General features: G+C 41.2%; 1 protein-coding gene across 1 annotated transcript in view; it reads right to left on the bottom strand.

Moving 5' to 3' along the window:
* crybg2 (crystallin beta-gamma domain containing 2) overlaps positions 1 to 23,285 on the bottom strand; it is a 39,766-nt gene that overhangs the window by 15,158 nt on the left and 1,323 nt on the right. Inside the window, exons 2-6 of the mRNA XM_046417632.1 lie at positions 17,363 to 17,468; positions 13,728 to 13,877; positions 10,169 to 12,861; positions 1,635 to 2,847; positions 127 to 894 (exon numbers count right to left, since the gene is read on the bottom strand). Coding sequence (XP_046273588.1) covers positions 127 to 894; positions 1,635 to 2,847; positions 10,169 to 12,861; positions 13,728 to 13,877; positions 17,363 to 17,468 — 4,930 coding nt within the window. The remainder of the gene's footprint in view (positions 1 to 126; positions 895 to 1,634; positions 2,848 to 10,168; positions 12,862 to 13,727; positions 13,878 to 17,362; positions 17,469 to 23,285) is intronic.

Below are 23,285 nucleotides of genomic sequence, written 5' to 3'. Positions count from 1 at the left end.
AATGTAAGATTAATAACTATGATGACGTAACCCACACCTACATGTTACATGTAAGCCTACAGCTAACAGATCTGATTGCTCAGTAACAGTAATTTGTATTAGTAAGACTATACTAATAATACTCACATAAGCATCAGGGAAGGCTCTGTATTTCAATGCTAAATTCTTCTCAGCCTCCTGTTCTTGGTTCTGGAGTGGAGACCCTCCATGGCCATTGTTGAATAATGAAGTCTGCTTTAACCCCAAGGAGCCTTCACCACTCATGGTCCTCTGCAGGGTGGGAGTGAAGAATCCTCCACTACTTACACCTGCCCCCCCAACCTGTGTCTGCCCAAAGACAGACAGGGGGGAGTCTGTGGCGTTCAAAGACCTGTGGAGGTCAATGGAGCCAGTGGGACTGAGGAGGCGGGTGGGACTGTTGCTGGAGGGTGGCGAGCTGATGCTTGACTGTGGAGGCCTGCTTACACGATTGTTGGAGTCTTCAGCCCCAGTCAAGGAGCCAGAGGCGGAGGATGAGGAGTTCAAAAGGAAGGAGAAGCGCTCATATCGGGATCCCGCTGGATCGGTTCCACTGCCCGGTTCAAGGTCTTTCTTTCCCACATGCAGGCGATCATTTAAAAGACCTGTTTCTGGTAGTGAGCTGGTGCGGAGGAGTGGGTGAAGAGCTGGTCTGTTTTCCAGTGTCTGATCTACGGATGCTGACTTCTGGCTTGCAAAGATAACACTGTTGTCTAAGCGAGAGCCAAGGATGGAAGATACTTCGTTTCCATTAAGCACATGAGAGTGTAAGTCCTCAAGAAAAGAGTCTGAGGATTTTCTCATTACAATACTGTTGGTCGCAGATGCTCTTAAGGATGAGTTCAGACCTCTTGTTGCAGGCTGCTGCTGGTCCTGCTGGTGATTGAGGACATGCAGTAAGGATAACAGTAAGTTAAAGCAATAAAAAGAAAACACATTTTCCTAAAAAAGTATCTAGTCGTGCTCCTCGTTCTATTTGCAGGACTGACAACTTTGGAAAAAATACTTTTAAAATAACTTTTTTTTCCGACACTTCTTATCTCTTACAGCACAATTATCTTTTAAATTTTTGTAACCATGTCTTTCAATTCATTTTTTTCATTTTAGTTTAGTGTAGTGCAAATTTCAACTGAATCTCAGGAAAATCTACAAAAGAAAATGTCACAAACACTTCCATTCACTACTATGGGTGCATCAAGACATCCAGCTGGTGGCGCTAATTCTCCACTTCAGTGCCATTGAAAAAATGCAGATGAAGTGCAATGTAATTAAAAGAGAACCAGTCAAACCTCAAATGATGAAAAAAGATTCTCTTCTTATAAATATACTAATTCTTCTACCTCAACTGGTCATAGAACTGCTTTTGCAAAATGTCATTTAAAGAATCATGTCCTCTATTACTACTAAGATAAATCACAATAAAAACATTTAGTTATTAACATGTATTTTGTGTGAAAGAGCAATAAAACTTACACAACGAGAAAAATGCTCTATGCAGTGAGGATGAAAATGTAATTTCATGTAAGTTTTTTGAAAACTAATGCCAAAACTTTGCAGATATGAAGGTTTGCATGAACAAAAGACAATTAATTCATTTGTTTCTGAATGTTCAGTACCTGCTGGTTCTGCTTCATCAGTTCCAGTGGAGAGCGAGTGTCTCTGGCGGCACTCCTCTTCAGTCCCAGGTCAGCTGGAAGAGTGTAAAGTCCGTTGCGGGACTCTGCAAAGTTGCCTGTTGTTTCCGTCTTTTTTATGAGGCTGGTGTGAGAATCAGGGACATCAGCAGTGACAGGGCTGGGAGCATCCTCGACAATTGGTGGCAGGGAGGAGATGAGGACGGGAGGAGCTCCACGCAGGCCCATGTTCCTCGACCTCAGGGAAGGTCCCATGCTCTTCAGGGTATCCACCAGGCTATCCATATCAGACTGGTTGGAGGCGTCTGCTTTAGGGGAGGCAGGGGGAGAGGAGGGGGCAGCTGTGGGGTCGGAGTCAAGCTCCACGAGCGTGGCCTGGAACACTCCAGTAAAACAGGAATCGTCGTTATCCTCCTTTAAACTGTCGACGTTGTCGTGGCTGGTTTCTTCTGCCAAGGAGAAGCTGGGCACAGGGAGCTCTTGTATCTCCCAGCGTGACTTTATCCTCTTTGACTCTCCCTCTCTCTGTGGCTCTCTTTCACCTGCAGGTGCAGTAGGAGGCTCCTCCTCCTGCTCCACTAAGCTTTTCCTCTGCTCATCTTTCTGCTCTCCTGCTGGCTCGCCCTCACCGCTCAGGAAAACTTTGCTGCTGTCGCTCAGCCTGTTGCCAAGGGTAATATGTTCCTCTGAAGAGGGGGAGGAGAAAGAGGAGGAGGAGGAGGAAAAGGTGTTGCCATGATATCTGTACACTACAGTCTCAGGGAGAGCAGAGGAGGACAAGGAGGAGGAGGTACCAGAGTAGGTGTCAGACGTCCTGTAACGCAGAGAATCAGAGGACGTGTAATCCTCTGTTCCGTACGATTTGTACTGTGAAACCCCTTCAAATCTATTTTTCCATTTGTACTTTGAGCTGGGATCTTCTCCATTCAATTCAGTCTCAGTGGCGCTTGATTTGTCCACTGTATCCTGGCTGGCCTCACTGGTATCAGCCCCACTGATGAGTGATACTTTATGGAAACGATATCTAGATTCATCCTCTTTAGTAGGAGATGAGTTCTTTACGGACAGTTTGGTTATCAGGCTGCTGTAGCCTGAATACATTTTGTCAGCTGATTCCTGGTCAGCTTTAGTTGACTGATTTTCTGAAGCAAAGACTTCTGAAGCTGCAGTGAGCGTCTCTGAAGCTGTAGGGGACCTGGGTAAATATAGAGAAAAGGGAAAAACAGGCAAAGATGACGAAACAGGAAATATAAAGGATAAATAGGATAATGGCAACTGGTCCACAGCATATCAAGCACTGCAGTACCTCTAGGGTGTGGTTAGTGAGCAATGCCAACAATGTAAATTATACAAAACAACTTTGAGTAGGTTGACTTGCGTGCCATGTCAAACCAAGTTTACAAAGGCCTGATGCCTGCAACATCTGTTTGATTCATTTGTTATCTATATTTCTGACATATAATGGTTGAAATAATTTGAAATATCTTAAGTAAGTAAAGAATTTAAATTAAGTTTCAGCTGGATTAACTCTATCCACAAACACTGTCACACAAACACATGGACACACAAACAGGTTTTGCCATCGGGATCATGTGCAAATACTTGTCATGAGAAGCACTACTGCAAAATCTCCAGAGAGGGAGCTTTCAAAACTCTAAAAAATTAATTTGGCTTCTGTATAACTTCCGATTTAAAGTCTGTGTCACAAAGAAGAGTCGTGGAGTTTGAAAGTTGCCCAACTTCATGAGCGTGAAACATGTAATTGCTGAGATTCCTCTGTAAGAAAATATGATGACGTGAATTATGTGTTTCTACTGTGCTCATCCAGAAGCAAAAGATGTTCTGTTGCACCATGAGGCTGGTATTTCTCCTCTTGTTATTAAGGCTGTTGGATTCAAATAATGATGGGGAAGATCAACGGTGTCATTTTCTTCTGCATTAGACTCAGTACAAACTCATAAAATATTTGAATATGGTCAAAAATTCTAGAACAAAGCTAAAATGTAATGATTTCCACTGTAGACATAAAAGCCTTAAAGTTAGAGAACTGGTGTTCTCTATTTTTGGACTTTTTTCCTTTCCTTAGCTTTTTCCCTGATTTGAAAATGTATTTGCTGAAATCAGGATCTGTTTAATAGTGATTTGTGGTGGCAGTTTTTGCACGTTTTAAAAACTTCACCATCACCATATGCATTGTTTGCCCGACTAAAATAAAATAATATAACTTTAAACTGGATGTCACAAAGCTTTCATGAGTCCGGTTGTAATTTTGATTCGATCCTCCATCATTGGAATCATTTGACCTTTAATACATCATCGGAGCTGTACACTATACATAGCAGGAAGGTTTCAAGGAGGGGCCAAGATTATAAAGTCTGTTGACTTTAACCACAAAAGGTTTTGCTTTGCTTGAACAGTCTGTGTGGGTGACTTCCAGTAAAAGGTCAGAGGGTTGTGAAACCTACACAAAGAATGTATATTGTGACTCACTATAATCAAACAGGTGACACATATGAGAGCAATGCCTGAGATGGATTAATCAAAGGTCAATGATAATATCATTGTTTCAGTGAAATACTTGCACCTGCTGCTACAAAAAGAGAAAAACTCTTAGTCATAATGAGACTTGGGGTTCATAAAAATGTTCCCAGATTTATACTCGAAATTTGTCTTACTTTTGATTCACAGAAGATGCCGAGTATCAAAAAACCCTGCTCAAACTGGTTCTAAAAATGCCATTTGTAACTGACTCACCTGTGACCTGCAAGCTTCAAATCAGCCTAAACTGACACGACCTGTCTTGCAATTTCTCTCTACGTAATGCCAGCACAAATAAAGGTTAAGTCAAGGAAAGCCACAGTCCAAATGAGAAAATCAATTTTTTTTTGGATGATAAATGAGACCCTGTTATGTTTTCTCTTGCCAGATTTGTCATTTGAACATAACAGAAAAGATAACAAATGTAATCAAATACTTTATTAAGTGCAGTATTTGTTGTAGATAGCAGTAGAAAGAATAAATAAATGTCTCTCCTGAAAAATATGCAGAAATAAATGCATGCTGAGAACTTGACTGTACACAGCAATACGAAGGCTCATCAAGCATCACGGATGCAAAAAATGTGAGTATCGGTGACCTTGAACACACTCGTGTCCTGAACAGACCTGCGTCCACACACAGACCAAACACAGTGAGTCAGTCTCCAGCGACTGGCTCTGCAGATCCAGCTCAAAGTTAATGAACCGAGTCTGTGTTTACAATAACGTCAACATGGTGGTTAATCTTCCCTTTCATTTCAAAGACAAGAATCGATCTACATATCAAACAGACCCTAAACTACGAACCAGGTTATACTTACTCTTCAATTTTAAACTTTAATCAGGTATTTTCTTTTATAGTTTCTCATTCAGCCTTGATTAATGTCTTCAGGTATTACTTTCACACCATGTATGTTGCCTGAGAGATTAACTTATGCCCAAAAAAAAAATATATAAATAAATAATGCAAGATGCTTGCTTGATAAGAGCTTCTCCTGGGACATGGTGAGTATATCGCTGCTCTAACAGCAGGACCACACCTACCTCTAAGTGCACTGCAAATTCTGGCAGTGACTCTTAACCTCCTCTTAGGTCGCTATGCAACATTTGACCTATGAGACTTGAGAAGACTGGCAGGCAGACATTTAGCGTGGGCACACATGATACATTTGTGTACTAAGATGCAGTAATAATCTGTGACCACACTGCATACAGACACACCTGTGAATCAAGATCCACGGACACACACACGTGACAGAAAATGTGTCAGCATCAACAGTCCATACGTGCGAGGAAACTGAGTGACACTCGGTTTGGGGAATGTGAGATTTGCATATGAAAGGAAAACGTAACGTGTAATTATGTATGAACTTGGTGTATTTTAAAGCTCTCTGTCTCACCTGGTTACACACCTCTGAGGATCAAAGAATAACATCTGCCTCAGCAAATACTCTTCTTTCAGTAATGATTTACAGCCTAAAAAATCTACTCTCTGCTGTTGATCTATGCACGCCCCACACCCCCTTTAAAACAAAAAAAAAAAGGTTGGAATTCAGTCAACAATAGACTTTAAAACAACATCAAGCCATGGTGACAAGCATTCCTTTTTGTTTTGAATCTCCGGTTAAGGCATCTCGATCTGAAATGACAAACATGCGCATGTCAAAGGTACAGCTGGAAGCTATGAACGGCGTGGTGCATCAAAGCCTTTCAAGATCCAACATGCTGATGTTTTCGGTGAACCGAACACATCAGTCTGTGTCTAATGAACTGGTTTTTATGGCACCCTGCACTGGCCAGAGCAGTACTGCTGAAGCCAGCTCTTTCCAAAAAACACATTGCTTCAGCTTTGAAACACAGCTCTACGCAGACTGCAGACACATTAACACAACAGGGAATCTAGGGTGGAGCCTTTAATGATGTTTATTTTGAATTATTGCCTGTTCAAGCTCTGTGCAAATAGCTGAACTCAAGCAGAATGCATGCAAGCTGCAGTTAACTCATGAGAGGCCGCCTTCCAGAGCCTCCAGAGCCTCCAGAGCAAAAAAAACACTTTGTACCACTGGCACGTTTACCTCATTTAGGCTCCCTTCTTTCCACATAACTACAGGGGATTAAATAATTGTTTACTTAGGGTAAATTAGTGCAAGCTGTAGTTGTTTGAATTCCTGCAAGAACTACCATCTCTCTTTCTCTCTTGTCAAACAGCGGCAAGCCATGCAGCTTAACTGAACTCGAAGAGGAGATATTAAGTGCAGTTTAAGCACCATCAATCACAGTGTTAAAGGTAACTGCATCCATGAACACATCACAGGGATTTGGTCATGACTGACTGACAGATTACATGTCCATTTGTTACATGTCTACATCGCCTCCATGCCATGAAGTATTAGGGCTGAACTTCCTGTTTTTACACATTTACAAGAACAAAAGTCTTGTTTACTAAAATGCTGAATAAAACAGGGCCACAATGTAAATTGTTTTTTTATTGTGGATGAAGCATTGGGTCTTGTAACAACTGCCTCTGCAGTGACAAAATCAAATGATTTTTTTAATAGATATGGCAGGCATTCACTCAGAGAGTTAAGTTCAGTGGGTCTTAGAATGGAAAATGGTGGTCAAAAGTCAAGAGTCCAACAACAGCCTAAAAATGACTTATTTAAGACAAAACTTAGTGACAAATGCTAAATGTTGTACAACAAAGTGCTTGGCCTCTATGGAAGTGAACCTGACAGGCTCCAAGGCACGGAAAGATTTCCTGAAGATGACTTCTGTCAGGTCAAGATGTGGTCCTTCCACATATTCTGCTTGCAGCAGCTGATTTACCACAGAAGTAATTCTCTACAAGTTTGTCATTCCACTTGTGTCTCAAGGAGGTGACAACCAGACAGTCAGTCACACATGGAGAGAAAACAAAAGGACAAAGCTCAGTGGCAGGGTCATGCCTACAGAGCTACAAGTGGCTCAACTGACTTCAAATCTAATCCTGGCACGCACACGTCCACACACCCTGGTGTGTCTTTCAGATCGTGATGGAGCAAGAAGAAAAACACTGAAAAGGAAACAAGAGAAAAACTAGCCTTACTGGCATGGCAGATGTTAACAACCACGTTTTGCCGTGAAAAAAAGTTCATTTTAAAGGATGACAAAAATACGCTTTTTTTAAACCAGTGGACCCTTGGAGAAACTACCCATTTCCTGTCAGGACACAACCAGACCTACAACAACCCTGTAACACAGGTGGGGCTGGCTAAATGCCTCATCTTTCAATAAGCATAAGCAGTAAGCATCAGAATACCTCTCCATGAGTGTTGTTTGAAGTGCAGGCAACAGTTTGGTTTGCTGGCAGCACTCACTAGGCTGAAAAGATCTGCATCACTAAACACCTTCTTTGTTGATGCTGTGTCTTTCACTATTTGCCATGAAGTAACAGACATATTTCAGCTCCTTGCCATCACTCAACCGGTACCAACAAATTCCTTCTTTAGATGTTTTCCAAAGCAGAAGGCTGTTTTGCACATGAAAACTATTTTAAAATCTAAACATAAATAAGAGGCTAAAAAAAAAAGCTACAATGATTTCTTTATTCTGATGTATGTGGTTTTTCTTTTGCCTTTAAAAAAATCTGTTTTTAATGTTGTTATTGTATTGTATTACTCAAAAAACCTCCACCATTTCCCATTTCCTTTATAACTTTGTAATATGGCAATCTGCAAACCAGAAGTGCCCCTTCTTAATAAACAGACATGTCTGTGCTGCCCTCTTGTGGTTTTGAAAACATGATGCAGCAAAGTTGCCTCATAATCTAACACTTTTATTATGACATCAATCAACAATATCTACCTGATCTGAATACTAACCTCCTTAGCCTCATTCACCTCATTTCATGTGAATTAAAATACTTGTACAAAGGCCAGCGTCAGATAAAATTGTTGCAATGCCAAAACACAAACGTGTTACGCAACCGGGTTAATAAGAAAATGACCCATCTGGCATGAGACATGGTGCTACAGGTTTTAGAACGTGTTGGGGAGCTGAAGTGGATCATCATATCAGGAGAAAGTCACATTAAAGTTGGAAGCTTTCACTGCAATGACAACATGTTTTTTTGTGTTGCTCTGCTCCTGGCACATGAACACCATCACCCCCCCATTAAATACCACTGAAGGGCTCATGATCCTCCAAATTTTGCCTTTGTGCAAACATCTTTCAAGGATCACCACCAACTGTTGTCTATGCGTACAATGCTTTGCTTTGCCTGGATTTTAAAAATGGTGAACGGGAACTAAGACCTTTAAAACCCAAGAGTGCGTTCTTCAAATGCTCAGAAGGAGTCTTGCCTACCTTCTGTAGTACTTGACTGAACAATGAGATTCCATGACATGTCAAGCACTAAAGTGATTGTAGAGACCATTTACGGTGCACACAAGATACAAATTGCTGATATTATATAACTTTGAATGCCTTGAAAGCCAAAAGGCCGACATTTTCATTCACTAGATATGCAATTTCTGAAGGCATTCTAGTACAAAGACTTAATTATCTGCCAAGGTATCTCACTTGTTGTTTGCGCCTTCTTCTTTGATGTAAAATATGATGTGACAGATGGAACACAAGCCAATAACTGAGAGACACTCCCACAGCAGAAAAATTAAGTCATACCTGTGCACAAAGCCCCTCCCCGTGAGGAGCCTTATCTATTTAAGATTATTGTTGTAAGAATAGCTTGAAGCAGTGTAGACGATCTTCTGTTCTGTTCTCGAGAATGAAACTATCCCTTTCAGCCTACCTGTATCTGAGCTCAATATGCAAATACCTCCTGTGAAAAAAACACAATACAGCAAAGTGTACCAGTTGACCATCAGCGCTTAAAAGAGGGTCTATAGCACAACACGAAAGCATTCATCCATGTTTTGCTAAAAGAATTGCTTGATTAATCGAGTGGTTGAGTTATAGAATTATTCCACAATGATTTAGGAAATTTATGAAGCAAAAAATGCAGAACATTTGCTCAAATCTGCGCATTCGTGGCTTTTCTCTATTTTACGTTGCAGAATGATGATGTGACGTAAAATGTGTAGCATTTAGCTGTGGGTTGGAGAGAAAAAGCAACACGTGCAAGCTCAGAGAACCAAAACTGAAAAGTGTTGACGCCCATATTGCTACGAGAAGTTCAGTGTTTGATTCAATTTATCAAATTTCAAAGATTCGGCTCATTGCATTTTAGACATTTTATGGCTTGGTAGGGATAAGTGGATAATAAATCACCTTTTCCTTCAAGTGTGAACACTGTGCATTGTGTAGTGTAAGAGACTGTGAACAAACTATTGTTACAACCTTCAAATCAATAAATGATAGCTCAGGTTTGAACAAACAGAATACACAAGCAAAATCAATCCATTTACTGCTAGGGCCCCACTTGCTAACTTTACACTGGAACTGGATCCTAACGTGAAGGTTTGTTTGTTGTTTTTTAGGGTTTTATCACATATCATCTACAGCATTCAAAAGAGTGTGTTCAGAACTACACAGATATGTAGGCAGCTCTGTTTGTAAACAGGGCAGCTCATCCAGCGCTGACCTCTTTATCACAGGAAATGTTTAGCCATCAACAGTAAGGCGAGCAAGTTACCCATTTAAAGTCTATCGTCTTGCCCGTCCATCTCTTTGCATTCGCAAGACATCAGCGCTGCTTAATGTGTCTAAGACAGCCCTGAGGCTACATGAGGTACATACCAGCACAGCAGCTACAGAGCTGCAATTTCCTAAATGACAGCATTAATGGATTTCTAAAATAACTCTTATTTGATGCACTTTCCTCTATTGCTCTCTAAACCTGAAGTTTATCACCAGTAAACGACCAGTTACGCACTGAGTTAAGGGCTATGTAACGTTCGCATACTGCCTGCAGCTATGGACTCCAACAGTGAAGAAAAATGTGACTTTTTTTGTCTTCTAAACGGAGAAGTTTTCACTTACCCCTGATTCAGGTGGAGTTGGGCTTCTGCTGGATGATTGTGTCTCTCTGTCGGTGTGTCTGCAGCTTCAGTGCGTGCAGGGTGTGTGTCACTGTTTGGGGCTGACAGCTCGACTGTCACCTGTTGTGGTATCGTCCTGCTTCTGTCTGTGCTCTGAGTAATTGTATCCACCCACTCACTACTCTGTGAAGCCCTATTGTGTTCAGTCTCTGTGGCATCTGATTGCAGCTCAGCACTGTGTGTCAAAGTGCCTGTGACGACCCTGACTCCACCAGAAGTATCTGTGACGGCACTTTTTGTTGCATTACTGTTGGTTTCTGTGCTTTCTTTGCTCATTTCACCTCTCTCGTCTGCTGCAGCAGTAAGTGAAACTTCTGCCTCTCTAAATTTGGGCGTGATCGTGTCTTCTTCTTTTGTATTACTGGCAGCAGCAGCTACACATTCAGAACTGCTAATGTCTTTGTATGCCAGATATTCTATCCCCTGGCTTGGGATTTGTTTCTCTCCATTAACGTGGTCTTCTCTTTCAAATTCCTCGATGCAGTTTCCCTCCTCCTGCCCATTCGGCTCACTGGAGGGTGGAGTAAAGTCACATACCATCAGTGTGTTCGCCTGCTGAACCGGTGTGGCCAGTAACTCCTTTGCTGTGGTTGCTACTTCCTCATTTCCCTTTGTATCGTTGCCCAAAAGAAACTCAGCTTTTTCAGTTTCTTGCACCTGAGCTTCTGGACTCTGACCTCTTAGTTGCTCTTGTTGCTGCACTTCACTCCGGCCATTTCCATCCTCTTTCTTTTCTTCCTCGGCCATTTCGTCTCCCTCCTCCTGCATTTTAGCAATTACCCTCAGTTCTCCCTCATCCCTCTGGCTCATCTCCTCTTCTGCAATCTCGTTCTGTTGTGGAAACTCCTCACACAGCCCGACGATCTCTTTCACCCCACCTATCATACTAATTTCTTCTCTTTCATCCACTGTGTACATCTCTTCATCCCCGCTCTCAGCGTTGTCCTCTTCAGCGCTGTAGTAGACCTCCATGGCACTGCCATCATCTGATCCTACGCTCAGATATGTTGGACTTAAAGGCATATCATGTCCATCCATCTGTACAGGAAGACCTGTTGTTTCAATTTTAATCTCAAGACTCTTCGCTGAGTCTGCGTTCATTTTTTCAGGCACAGGAGAGCAACAACCAGCGTCAGCGTTTGTCTCATCTGTGACTAACTCTTTGACCAGGATCACTCTCCGTGCGGACTCAGTAACCTGAGTATCTGTCCCCTGGGATGTCACACAGTCAGAAACGGGAGGGGCCGAGTTTTGAACCACAGGAACAGACCCGACAGTGTCCCTAATGAGGCTGAGACTGTTTGATTTTACCTCCGAACAGGAGTGGGTCAGCTCTGAGAAAGGAATGTTACTGCTGCCAACTGATCTGGTCTCTTCAGCAGCTGAATGGAGAGAGGAAGGCAGATATCTGCGGCGGATATCTGGCTCTCCATGAGGCTCAGAAACAGAGGACGTTTGGTAAGAAGTAAATCTGTAGCTCTCATCAGATGAAATCCCTTTTCTCTCACTAAAGGCTGCATTTATGTTAGTATATCCTCCTACAGCATCATCCATCCGTCCAGCAGTGGAGTCAGACTCACGTGAAGTTGACAGGCGAGAGTATTTAACATTAGTTTCTGTGTTACGTTCATCCAAGGTTTTAACCATGACAGGTTCTAATTTGGTCTTAAGACATGTTACCTCTGTAAAGATTTGAGGTGGAGGGTTCGACAGGGATGACATTGCCTCTGAGGTAAAACTCTGGGGAAAAAGTGACTCATACAGTGCTCCATAAAGTTCATCTTGATTGACAGGATGTGCACTCTTATCACAGTTAACTCCTGACGTTGTGATGGCACTGGTGGCAGTTTCAGGAGCAGATCTCTCAGTGCGAGAAATTAAGACTTCTTGAGGGACAGGAACAGAATCTGTTTTGAGAGCTGAGCACTCAGTGTGAACAACAGGGGTTGACTCTGTTGCAATAGTGGCAACAATTTTGGAGTCGGCACTTGCCAGGGAGGACATATCACCTGGAGCTGTGGCGTCACCTGTGTCAGGGGCATCAGGTTGGTGATGTGATGAAGTAACTGTGGTGGATTCAGCTGTTTTTGCGTCAGACTCTTGGGGAACGTCACTGTCACATGGGCCACTGATCGTGCAGCCCGAATCAGCAGCTGCTACTTTATGATCTGAGGCGTCAGGTATGACTGAAGGCTGGCTAGCTGGAGTGACAGGTACAGTCTGGATTTCATCAGCAGAGGTGGTTTCCATCTGAGTCGTGGGGGCAGCTGAATTGGACTCACTTTGGGATGAATTATCAGGAACAGGAAGGTTCTCTTTATCCTCAGATGAATCTAGATTATCCAGCTGCAGCTCAGAAATGGTAGCAATTGGTGCTTCCTGCAGATCCTTAGGTGCATCAGAAAGATCTGAGTTGTTTGTCGGAGGGTCCTTTGCTTCTAGTTGAGCGTTTGTCACAACAGATGACTTTGACTTGTTAGGGAAAGTGAAATGTGACTCTGACTGGTTTATAGCCACAGGGGGAGGAGAAGGGATGTCGAATGTATCGCTGGTGTCGAGTTCAGGCTGAGACATGCTGAACGTCGTCTTCGTGTTGGCCTGATCCAACTCCATCTGACTGAGGTCCAGTGGAGTCTGGAGAAGATTGTTTACAGTTTCACTCATGAAATAATGAAGAATTTACAGTTAAGCACTTTTGTGGAAGTAATAATCATTTGTAGGAGTGTCAAGTTAGCCCCAGTTTGTACCTCTGCTGTCATAAGCGAGCCACACTGCTAGATTTTGTCACTCTGAAAGGTAAATAGTTATCTTAAGGTTGTTAAACAACACTTACTGCTGTTTTGAGTCTTTCTAGAATCCTTAAACCTGCAACACAACACTGAAATACCTTTTAAGCTGACTAGCAAACTTACTTATTTGCACATCCAGTATTTACGCAAAACACATTATTGTTCATTTTCAGTTACGTTTCTGGTCACATAGTAAATTTAAGTTCAACATTCATTCTGTTTTAGCACTTGAGAACAATATCTGCCATTTTAGCTGCTAAATGCTATGTTCAGCAACTTTGTCTTTGCTTTGCAACTTTATCAAAGTTACATGTCAATATTATTATCAGTGTTATAGTATAACACTGATAATAAAAATGATGAAAAACAACATAAAATATAAATATATATATATATATATATATATATATATATATATATATGGACAGATGGACATGTGAGTCCTTGAGGATTCTTGAAATACAGCCAACGAACAACCTTCTGGATTTTTAATCTTGGTTGTATCTTTCAGCAAAACAACTGCTTAACTCTGCAATGTTAATTACATACATAAAATGATATTACATAAGGTCACAAACTGGGGTAACTGAGAAGTCAGACAACACAATAAAGTCATATGGCTAGTCGACAAGGCGAACTTCCAGACTAACAAAAAAGAAAAAAAGTCATTTATGAATGTCATGAATTTAACACTCAGGAAATGGGGGTTACCTCTTCTTCCACGCCTGGGCTATGAAGGCCGAACGTGCTCTTAGAGATATTTTCATCATGTTTCTTCTTCTTCTTTTTAAAACCAAAGGAAAAGGTGGCAAATCTTTTGGGCTTGCGGAGGTCCATCTCCGAGTAGCTGAATTCTTTGCCCTGAGAGGAAGAGAAGCATCGAGGGATGGAACAGAGACAGAGGAGGAGATGCAGAATGAAAGACATAAAGCATAAAACATAAGCTGTTACAAAAAGCATCTATACATTGCCTTAACCATTACAGCTGGGATATCCCATTATCATTTTTATCTTTCAATCCCAACTTTTTATTCAACAAAACTGAACCTGAACATACACTGATCAGCCTCAGCATTAAAACCACTGACAGATAAAGCGAACTTTGCCTTTAAAATGCAATGTTCTGTTAGGAAACCTTCCAACCTGACATTTCTGTGGATATGACTTTGAAATTTACCACCCACTTAAACATTGTTTATGGTAACAGCACTCCCAAATGGCAGCGGCCGCCCCCAGCCATACCACCAAAACTGTTCAGGAACTGCTTAGGGAACACGGCAACCTGACCATAAACTTCTCCAGATCCCAATCTGATCGAGCATCTGAGGGATAAGCCAGAGCAAGCCCGATACACAGAGGACCCACCCCTTCAAACCACATAATCCACTGCCAAAGTCCCGGTGCCAGACACTACAGGACACCCCCAAAGGTCCCATGTCCATGAGGAATCTTTCTGGCGGCTCGAATAGAACCAACACAACATTAGGTGATGTCAATGTTAAGACGGATTGGTGTACACACCAAACATACCCAACCATTTTTTAAGCTCTTGTATCTTTAAACACTACTTCTTTCAGTGACAAGAATGAGGATATGGCAAAATGAGGAATTATTATTACCACAACAACAACTGAGAGTCCTTACGCTTGTAAACAGAAAAGGAGTTGACACCCTAACTTCATTCCAAGAAATAAAAGCTGCTCCACCCTTTAAAAAAATGAAAAACATGTAGAACACAATCTACCAAAACCGGTGACTAAAATATGTTAATAAAACTTCCTGTTCTTTTTAATTACTCCAGTACACAGGAAGCTATCATGTGGCCTACAGTACATAATAAATTTAGGGCAATCAACATAAGTAACCAGTCAGTGAGAGACACTTTGAGTTGGAGAGCCATCAGCCTAAAACATCCGTATCTGATGACCAATGAACAAGACTTAACAACGAGTTATCTTCCTCCAGAATCACTTACTGCAGCTTTGAATGGTGTGGTTACAAACAGCAACCACAGCGCTTGCATAGTATGCCTTTATGTGACTCACTGCTTATTTTGGGTAAGTCTAAATTTCTAAATCTCTTTAATTATCACTGTTGTTGTAAATCTTTGTTTACGTGTCTGAGATAAGTGGAAATTTGGCAAAGTAACTCGGAAAAGGGATCTACTAGAACCTCAGTGTTCCTCATTAGATGTTTCAAAAAGATACTAAGCAGGCAAACAGTGATTGAAACAATAGCAGTGATGCATTTCTGGCTGAGTCCTGATGACAAACGGAACACGAGGCTTTCTGTCACTGCCAGATGCCAGGTAGGTTTTTAACTGGGTGTGCCTGTTTGAATTCTTCCCTCTAGCTAGATAGTTTGGAAACAACGAGAAGCAAAGACAACAATCGAAGTGGAGTCTTAGTTGAGCTCGAGTCGGGAGAAGGTACAGGGTTACTCAGCTCGGTTAGCAACATCTAAAACCTAGTACACAAAACTTAAAGGAAAAAAAAATTTATTCATTAATGATCCAGTGCCATCCACAGGCACAACTGAAAAGTTACTGGTGTGCTCATTTTAACTTGAAGGTTCGATATATGACATTTACTGCCACTAGATGTCGCAATAGAGCATCAGCATCCCACACCAAAACAGACAGCTAGACTTTCCCCCCTAAACAGGAACTATATTGTTGGCCGGTACAGTGGGGTTTTTTTCTTGCAGATCATCATAAAACAAACTTCATTCAATCTTCTGAAAAACAAAAACACAACCTTGCTGATGACTCTGGTTTGGTTGAACGCTTAATTCACTGAGTCTTCTTTTTATTTCCCACATTCTGGTTGATTCGTGCACATTTTTCTTGTTAAAATTTATGAATATATTTGTACAGTGCAAGAGAAAAAAGTTTATTATCATGCAAACCATTTTAATACGATAACAATTACTTTTCATGACCCCAGTCACCTTTACTGACCCAAGTCCAAAGGTTTCCTCCCACATTCCAGACTTTTGATAAGGTATGTTGTGCTCTGGTCCACTGGTAATGACCAAACCCACCCAGCCCTGCCATCAATTATGACGCCCTTTTCTTAAAACCTGTTTTGACCGTTCATGCATTCATGTAAGCCCTTTCTGCAGTACATTTTGAGTGTAGTCCTAAACATACTCAACACTCTGCATTCATAGATTCACCACCTCAACATCATGCTCATATGCTGCATTGTCTGTAGAATCTGCCAACTTAATGGATTTCACTGTAGTAAGTAAAACATATTCATGGGATTTCTTTGTTTTCCCACACCATCTGTCAAAACTGATCTTTAACCACAACTTTGCTGCTTAGTACAGCACGTGGTGGAGGGAGTAAAAAGTGAGAGAGAAAGGTGTATGTTTCACATATTTTTTTTTGCTTTGTTTTTTCATGTGTGTTATTCTTTGAGCTATGGCGCCCTCCAGAGGAGAGTCCGGTATGTTGGTTTCCTGCAGGCAAATTCTGCAGCATGTCTCTGTGGGTACAACTCAGTTTAAGTTGAAAGGCTGAGAGTGGTAATTAAGTCTGAGAGTGGTTAAATAATAATACAATTACAATGTATAATGTTCAATGCTAGATCTTGAACATTCAACAAAATGAGGAACACTTACTTTTCAATTATAACTCTGCAATATGAAAGACCTTTCAAACTAAAGAAAACTCCTAGGACCAGACCTAGTCCACCTAGGTCTTTTACCTGCCAAGCTTTGTGTCCAGTGACAGTGTGATGAAGGCATTTATTATTGAATGATGATCTCTGGAATAATTTATTGTATTTGTTTTTCTCCTTAAGTCTCAGGGTGTTCCCTTAGATCAGTCGATGCAGCTCTGCTGACCTCAGCTGGCCTGACTGGCTGGTTCGCTCTGCCTACATCACCAGTGTCTTTTAATTCCATTCCCGCATTTTAAAATTTATTGTATGCTCTTTTATAATCATTTTGGTTTTTTGTTGTTTTTATACAAAATATGGACAGAGCTTAGTTTCGATGGTGGTCGATGGCAGCGCAGCCTCCCCCAGTCAGCTTATCTGGAATTACTGAACATGAGTAACTGAACATGGTGTTACTGCCTGCGTAATTTGATTCCAAAAATCAAATTAAAGAGTTTGGTTTAGACCTGCTGTAATTGAAAAGTGTCATGAAACAATTTTTGTTGTGATTTGTGATCTAAGCACTTTATTTTTTTACTTCTAGTTTGATCAGTTACAGATTTAATTACTTTGATGCACACTTATATATTCGGCATTTATTACTTTCTGCTCTGTTCAACAGTAATCCAGTTTCCAAGAAAGTCAGAGCTAGAGGTCAACAATGAAAACAATTTGACTGACCTTTGACCTGGATGTGGTGGCATACAGAAGAGAGCTCTTGTTGTTCGAGTCCATGTTGTCAGCCCAGGCCTCTCCGTTCTCTGTGGTGTTACTGGGCTCAACAGCACTGAGGGGCACACAGTTAAACATGAGGAGTTAGCAGGGTCTGCGCTAACTGAATCCACTTGATATATTAGCTAAAACTGTATTATTCAGTGTTGCCCCACAGAGGAAAAAAATGATTACTGAATTGATAAACAGAACAATAAAGTTGAGGTCAATGTTGATGATGATGTTACTGCTGATGAAAAATGAAAATGAAATTCCTTTTCAGATCTTTGTGGTTGTACAGTATACAGCTGCAGTGAGTTAGTGCCTTAGGAGTATTACACATTTTTATCATACCGTAGGTATAGTATAATCAGCACTTTTGATAAAAGGGAAAATATGCTGCTTAGCAAAATAAAGCTGTGAATCACTGCTTAGGGAATGTTGAACAGAACCGGCTGAGCAGAAAGTGAGTTTGTGTATCTTGGAACAACGTTCCATGTTAAGTGTCACTATTGTATGGACCAAAGGCTAATTGTGCCATCATAACAAAGTTAATGAACATAAAAACTTGCTTGGGACTTGCTTCAGCGCTCATCTAGTACAAGAAACTGGTAACCACAAGCCTAAATTAGGATTACTGTCATCTATCAACAGGCTTTAGGCTTAGTCCATTCATCAGAACTGTTTCCAACTCACGTCCTGGGACATCGCTGACAGTGTGAAGCTGCAGGGGCTTCAAAGACAACAGAGAGACTCCATCAATAATCATGGACTGTCATCACATGAAACAAAAGGTACAAAGGTCGCTTTATACACACAGGCTGTTTTCCTTTACACAAACTGGGTGAAACAGGAAGCCACACGACAAGCAAACATTGGTGGCATCGCCATAATTTATTGACCAGCCTGACTTCAGAAATCGTGCATCTTCTCAGGTGCGCACAAAGCAAACATGCACATCATTTCATCTGCTGCTGTGCATTTCCCATACACATAAATGTGACAACTGCTCCCACATTACACTCCTACATTATGTCTTTGAGTTGAACTGACTGTTACAATAACATAGGCTCAAGCAGACGCATACACAATGTGTGGACATGGTCAGACAGGCACACTCACGTAAGCATGCTTTTTGTCACTTAATCTTAAACACCAGAGTGTGTGAGACAAAAAAGGCTTTGATGCTTCAAAATCATTGCCTTATAAGTTATGTAAAGCAGCACAAGATTTCCAGTTGATTTCCTGTGTTGTTGTGTGTTGTATGACTTTGATGATAAGAGAGGCTGCCTTCCGTAATATTAGACATTTCCATGCACACAGCAATGTCACTGCAGCAAATACTAAAGGACATTTAACCAGCAAAACTACAAACTGTTAAAACTTAACAGGACAGACGGAGCTGATTTACAACTTAACCCTGCAACCCATCTGCCATTAATTGTAGTGTTCATTTTTATGACCCAGCCCACCGGATCTGCAGATTATCTGTGGTGTCAGCAGATATAACAGTGAGAGATAAGAGGATAAAGTCATATCTTTGTTCCTAGGTGATGTGTTTACATGTCAACACACATGATACCCAGAAACATGCAAAGACCATCGATTTGCAAACTGACAACATTCTGGAAACAAAAAGAGGTCTGAGAACGTCCTGATTCTGATCATGTTCAACAGGAAACAACTGAAGGATCAAAGTGTCTTCTGTACTTTCTCTGGCTGTGCGGTAAAATGTGGAAATGTTTGTTTGCATAAGAACGAGACTTGGAGAGAGAGATAGACAGGGCGGGAGGGAGGGAGCTAAAGTGAGGCATTAGTGCAGTGAAATGTTTCAAACACACATTTGCATATGTATCTGGTAGATATCTGCTGCAGCCAAACCAGGTTTTCCGTATGCAGATGAACTAAAATGGGCGCCATCTCAGTTGCCTTAACAGAAATAGTGGAAACAATGGAAACATGCTTACTCTTATGTCTGTAAAGTAAATATGCAGCGAGAGTCAGCAGCTGGTTAGCTTAGCTTAGCTTAGCATAAAGACTAGGAAAAGCAGGAAACGGCTAATGTGGCTGAAACAGAGGCAGAGGGTGAATATAAACAATTGTTGTTACCTTTGTGTGCATGATTACATGTGTTAGCATATGCAAGTGTGTGATAGATACAAAATCCAGACCTAAGGGAAATGACAGACAACTGTTTAGGAAAAGTATGTCATGACTACTTAGCCATTAAAATTTTTAAAGTAAATGTTTAGCTGTTTGCAGTTTTCAGAGCACACAACTATTACCTTCTAAACAACAATTACCTGATGCTCGAACTTGTCATTAAAGTCATTTACTTTGCTGAAATACACTATATGGACAAAAGTATCCCAAAGGGGTGATTTAATGACAGCTCATTCTAAATACACAGACAGCTTTGCAGCTATAACAGGCACTGATGTTGGACCAAAAGGCCTGGCTCACAATCTCTGTTCCAGTTCATCCCAAAGGTGTTGGATGGGGTTGAGGTCAGGACTCTGTGTGGGCCAGTCAAGTTCTTCCACACCAAACTCATCCAGCCATGTCTTTATGGAGCTTTGCTTTGTGCACTGGGGCACAGTCATGCTGGAATAGAAAAGGGCCTTCAACAAACTGTTGCCACAAAGTTGGAAGCATAGCATTGTCCAAAATGTCTTGGTATGCTGAAGCATTAAGATTTCCCTTCACTGGAAGGGCCGAACCCAAACCCTGAAGAACAGCCCCATACTACACCCGCATCAATTAATAAAGATGTATGTCCCAATACTTTTGTCTGCATAGTGTATGTGCCCTTACACAAGAAAAGATCGACTGATGCTGCTGTCACTAACTGCTATTGCAATTCATTCAATTAAATCCATGCTTCTCTGGTTGACGTGGAAACATGTCGCTGCAGCAAGAAGGCCAACAGCTCCTGGACTCTAAATTCAAGGACGAAGGCATTTGAAATGCAGAAAACTGAATATTTTTTGCCTTCAGTTAATTTAAAACTGCTTGCAGTCAGATGATGAAATGCACACAAGGGAAGCATGCAAATATAGTTATAATCACCCTGTTAATAAATTACTACATTCTGTTTGCAGTGGTCAAAGTGACCTCTATATCTGTATCTTTTGTCTGACTATTATTTGTAATCAATGTCGCCATTGATCCAGGGACAATAGACTGAGCGGCAAAGAATATAAAATTAACTTGACAGCAATAGTCACAAATTTGCCTCTGAAAGCCCATCATTGATTTTACTGACAAAATTATCTTCTACTTAGCTAAACCCAGCTCTGTGAATTCCTCTGCTGCCATCTAACCTGGACTCTCAATAATGGGTGGACAAGCAAAATGCCACCTGATGAATTCCAGACAAATGATTCACATAAGAACAGCATTATTAGAAAAAAAATATACAATTAAAAACAGATGTAAAATTAAGATCTAAAGAAATAAAGAAAATAAATGGAGTCTGGTAGCCTACTGCAACACGTGGGTCATAGCCTTGTGCTTTGTACGCCTGCCATGCCAATGAACTCCCTAAGACTTCAGCACTGTAGATAAATACACACTACACAGACAAACTAGACAGGGGAGCAGGCTGCAGACCTGATGTCTTTTTAACTCCATATAACAACACTTAAAAAGTTAGAGCCTTGCTGTCTGGTCTGGTTCTAGTCTTCAGGCCCAACAGACACTGATCAAAGTGACATCACTTGAGGTGAAAGTGTCGGTGTCTTAATTTTCAGTTAGTCGACTCAGTTTAGTTTCAGCACTACATCCTTCAACATCCTCATGTAAGAATAAACAAAAATTGAGGGCAGAAGTCAAAGGAGAGACATGTTTTTCTATTTGCTTAAACTTCCATTCACTGAGGATGTAGGTTAGGTCACGGTGATCACTCATTCAATAAAAATGAAGTCAACTGTGAAGTTAATCAAGTAGTTCTACTTGATCACTTCCTGTAACCACAGTGTTAACTTTCTTACTCTTCACGACAAAGACAACAGGTTCCACAATGCAGTGACTCACTTTCAACTCACTCGTTTTGAATAATGTCAGATATTCAAACATGGCTGACCTCACGCATCTCAGCTTCGACTGTGACTAACATGTTGCTGACTTGTATCCATTGGCACAATGATGTGTGTGTGAGTGTGTAATTGATTCATGGTTTCAGGACAATGCACGAGGCATGTGGAGCGGCAGGTTTCTCTACAGAGCGTCTGTTAATCCACAACTCCACTTGGACGCCCAACAAACCTTACCAGATTCTCAAACTTTGGGTGTGTATGAAAAGAGAGTTTGACTTCCTCTAAAGTCATGACAGCAGAAGTAAAGTTTTAAAAACAGGCACAGGGTGAATAGTTGCACATCCAAAATGACTTTGACATTCCCTTTAAAAGCCTGAGCTGCTATGGAGTCAAAACAAACAAAACAGCTTGAAGACATGTTTCTAAAACCCTGAAATCCTCAAGTCTTTGCCACATAAAACCCTGGGCGAGGATTAAAACTAAATCCTTAACTAACAACACAAACATCATTAGTCTATGTCTGGATTTAACTCTGATCTAGGACATTCATCTACGCTACAACATCAACAATTAAAGAATGTGTTCACACACTGCAAAACACCTTAATAGAGAAGCTAATAGCTCATTTCAAGAAGTGATTGTGATTAACAACCAGTGGATAAGAGGATATAAAGACAAATGACATGCTCTGTTTTGATTTATTACTCTTCTGTCCTGGAAAACAATATTTACACGAAACTTGCTGTTCATTGGAATTTATTTTTCTAACTGGATGTCTTTCCTCCACGCGCTGTTAACTGTCCCCCCTTGTGCAACCCCTGGTGTGCAGCTCGTGTGTGAAAAGGCGGTCCTCGCCGTGTCATCTCATCATTTATTTCTTTCCCTGTGCAAACACAAGCTGTCACTCTGTCTGCTCTACAATCGAACAAATAACATGAGACAACATGTGACCTGTGTAAACACACCGCCTCATCTGTGCGTTCACGCACAGCCCTTTGCTCGTAGACTGCACGAGGACGAAACAGAGCACAGTGTCTTGTCTTTGTAAACGTTTCAGACCAATGCTGTGAAGGTGAAAGTGTTGACCACTTCCAAACTGAACTGAAAGTCTTCTTTGTGTATTTCTTGCATGTACGACACTGCTAAATTCTCAACATCTTCCCACATCTTCACCATGTGAATAAGGGTGAGGCTGCATCTGAAAGAGGTGAAAACTTCATTATGAGTTTTATGCTGTCTGGCGTTATTAGAATGTAGCAGTCATAGTGTCTCCAGGCCCATTGAAAAGGGAGAGATAAAAACCCAGTAGCTCACTCTAAAACAACCTTGACAGATCAACAGCACAACAGGGAAGAGGAAAAATAATTTGTTTTTATGATTCTGACTTTGGGGTGAACTGTCCCTTTAATGCTTTGCTAATGCTAAGTTTTATACACCATCAGAAATTCTGAAAATGTCATTCGTTAATGGTCTCGAAAGCAACAAGCTGAATTAGGTGTGTGCGTTAGCTTTATCAGTACAGTCAACTGACGAAGTGAAATAACGTGAAGAGAGACTGTCGGTACTTTGGATTCCTACACCCGTTTGGACTGCTGGACCGACCGCATCCATCTGTCACTGTATTCTGTTAATCAAATGTCTACTGGTAGTAATACAGAGAGACTTTGTTTTTGTTTAAACACTGTTAAGTTAACATAATTTAAGTCTCTCGTTCTGTTGTTTGTCACACCTGTGGAGGAGGGCATCTCACAGTTTAGCAGATGGTTCATTGCCCAACAGCCTGCCGCCGCCACCACATCACGTGACCTAACGGCTACCTTTCAGGGATCTCTGCTACACACAGTTTTACATCCCAT

Source organism: Scatophagus argus, chromosome 17 (assembly GCF_020382885.2).
Source record: "Scatophagus argus isolate fScaArg1 chromosome 17, fScaArg1.pri, whole genome shotgun sequence".
Lineage (NCBI taxonomy): Eukaryota > Metazoa > Chordata > Actinopteri > Scatophagidae > Scatophagus > Scatophagus argus.
The sequence above is the reverse complement of the archived record's forward strand: the minus strand, read 5'-3'. Positions and strand labels throughout refer to the sequence as shown.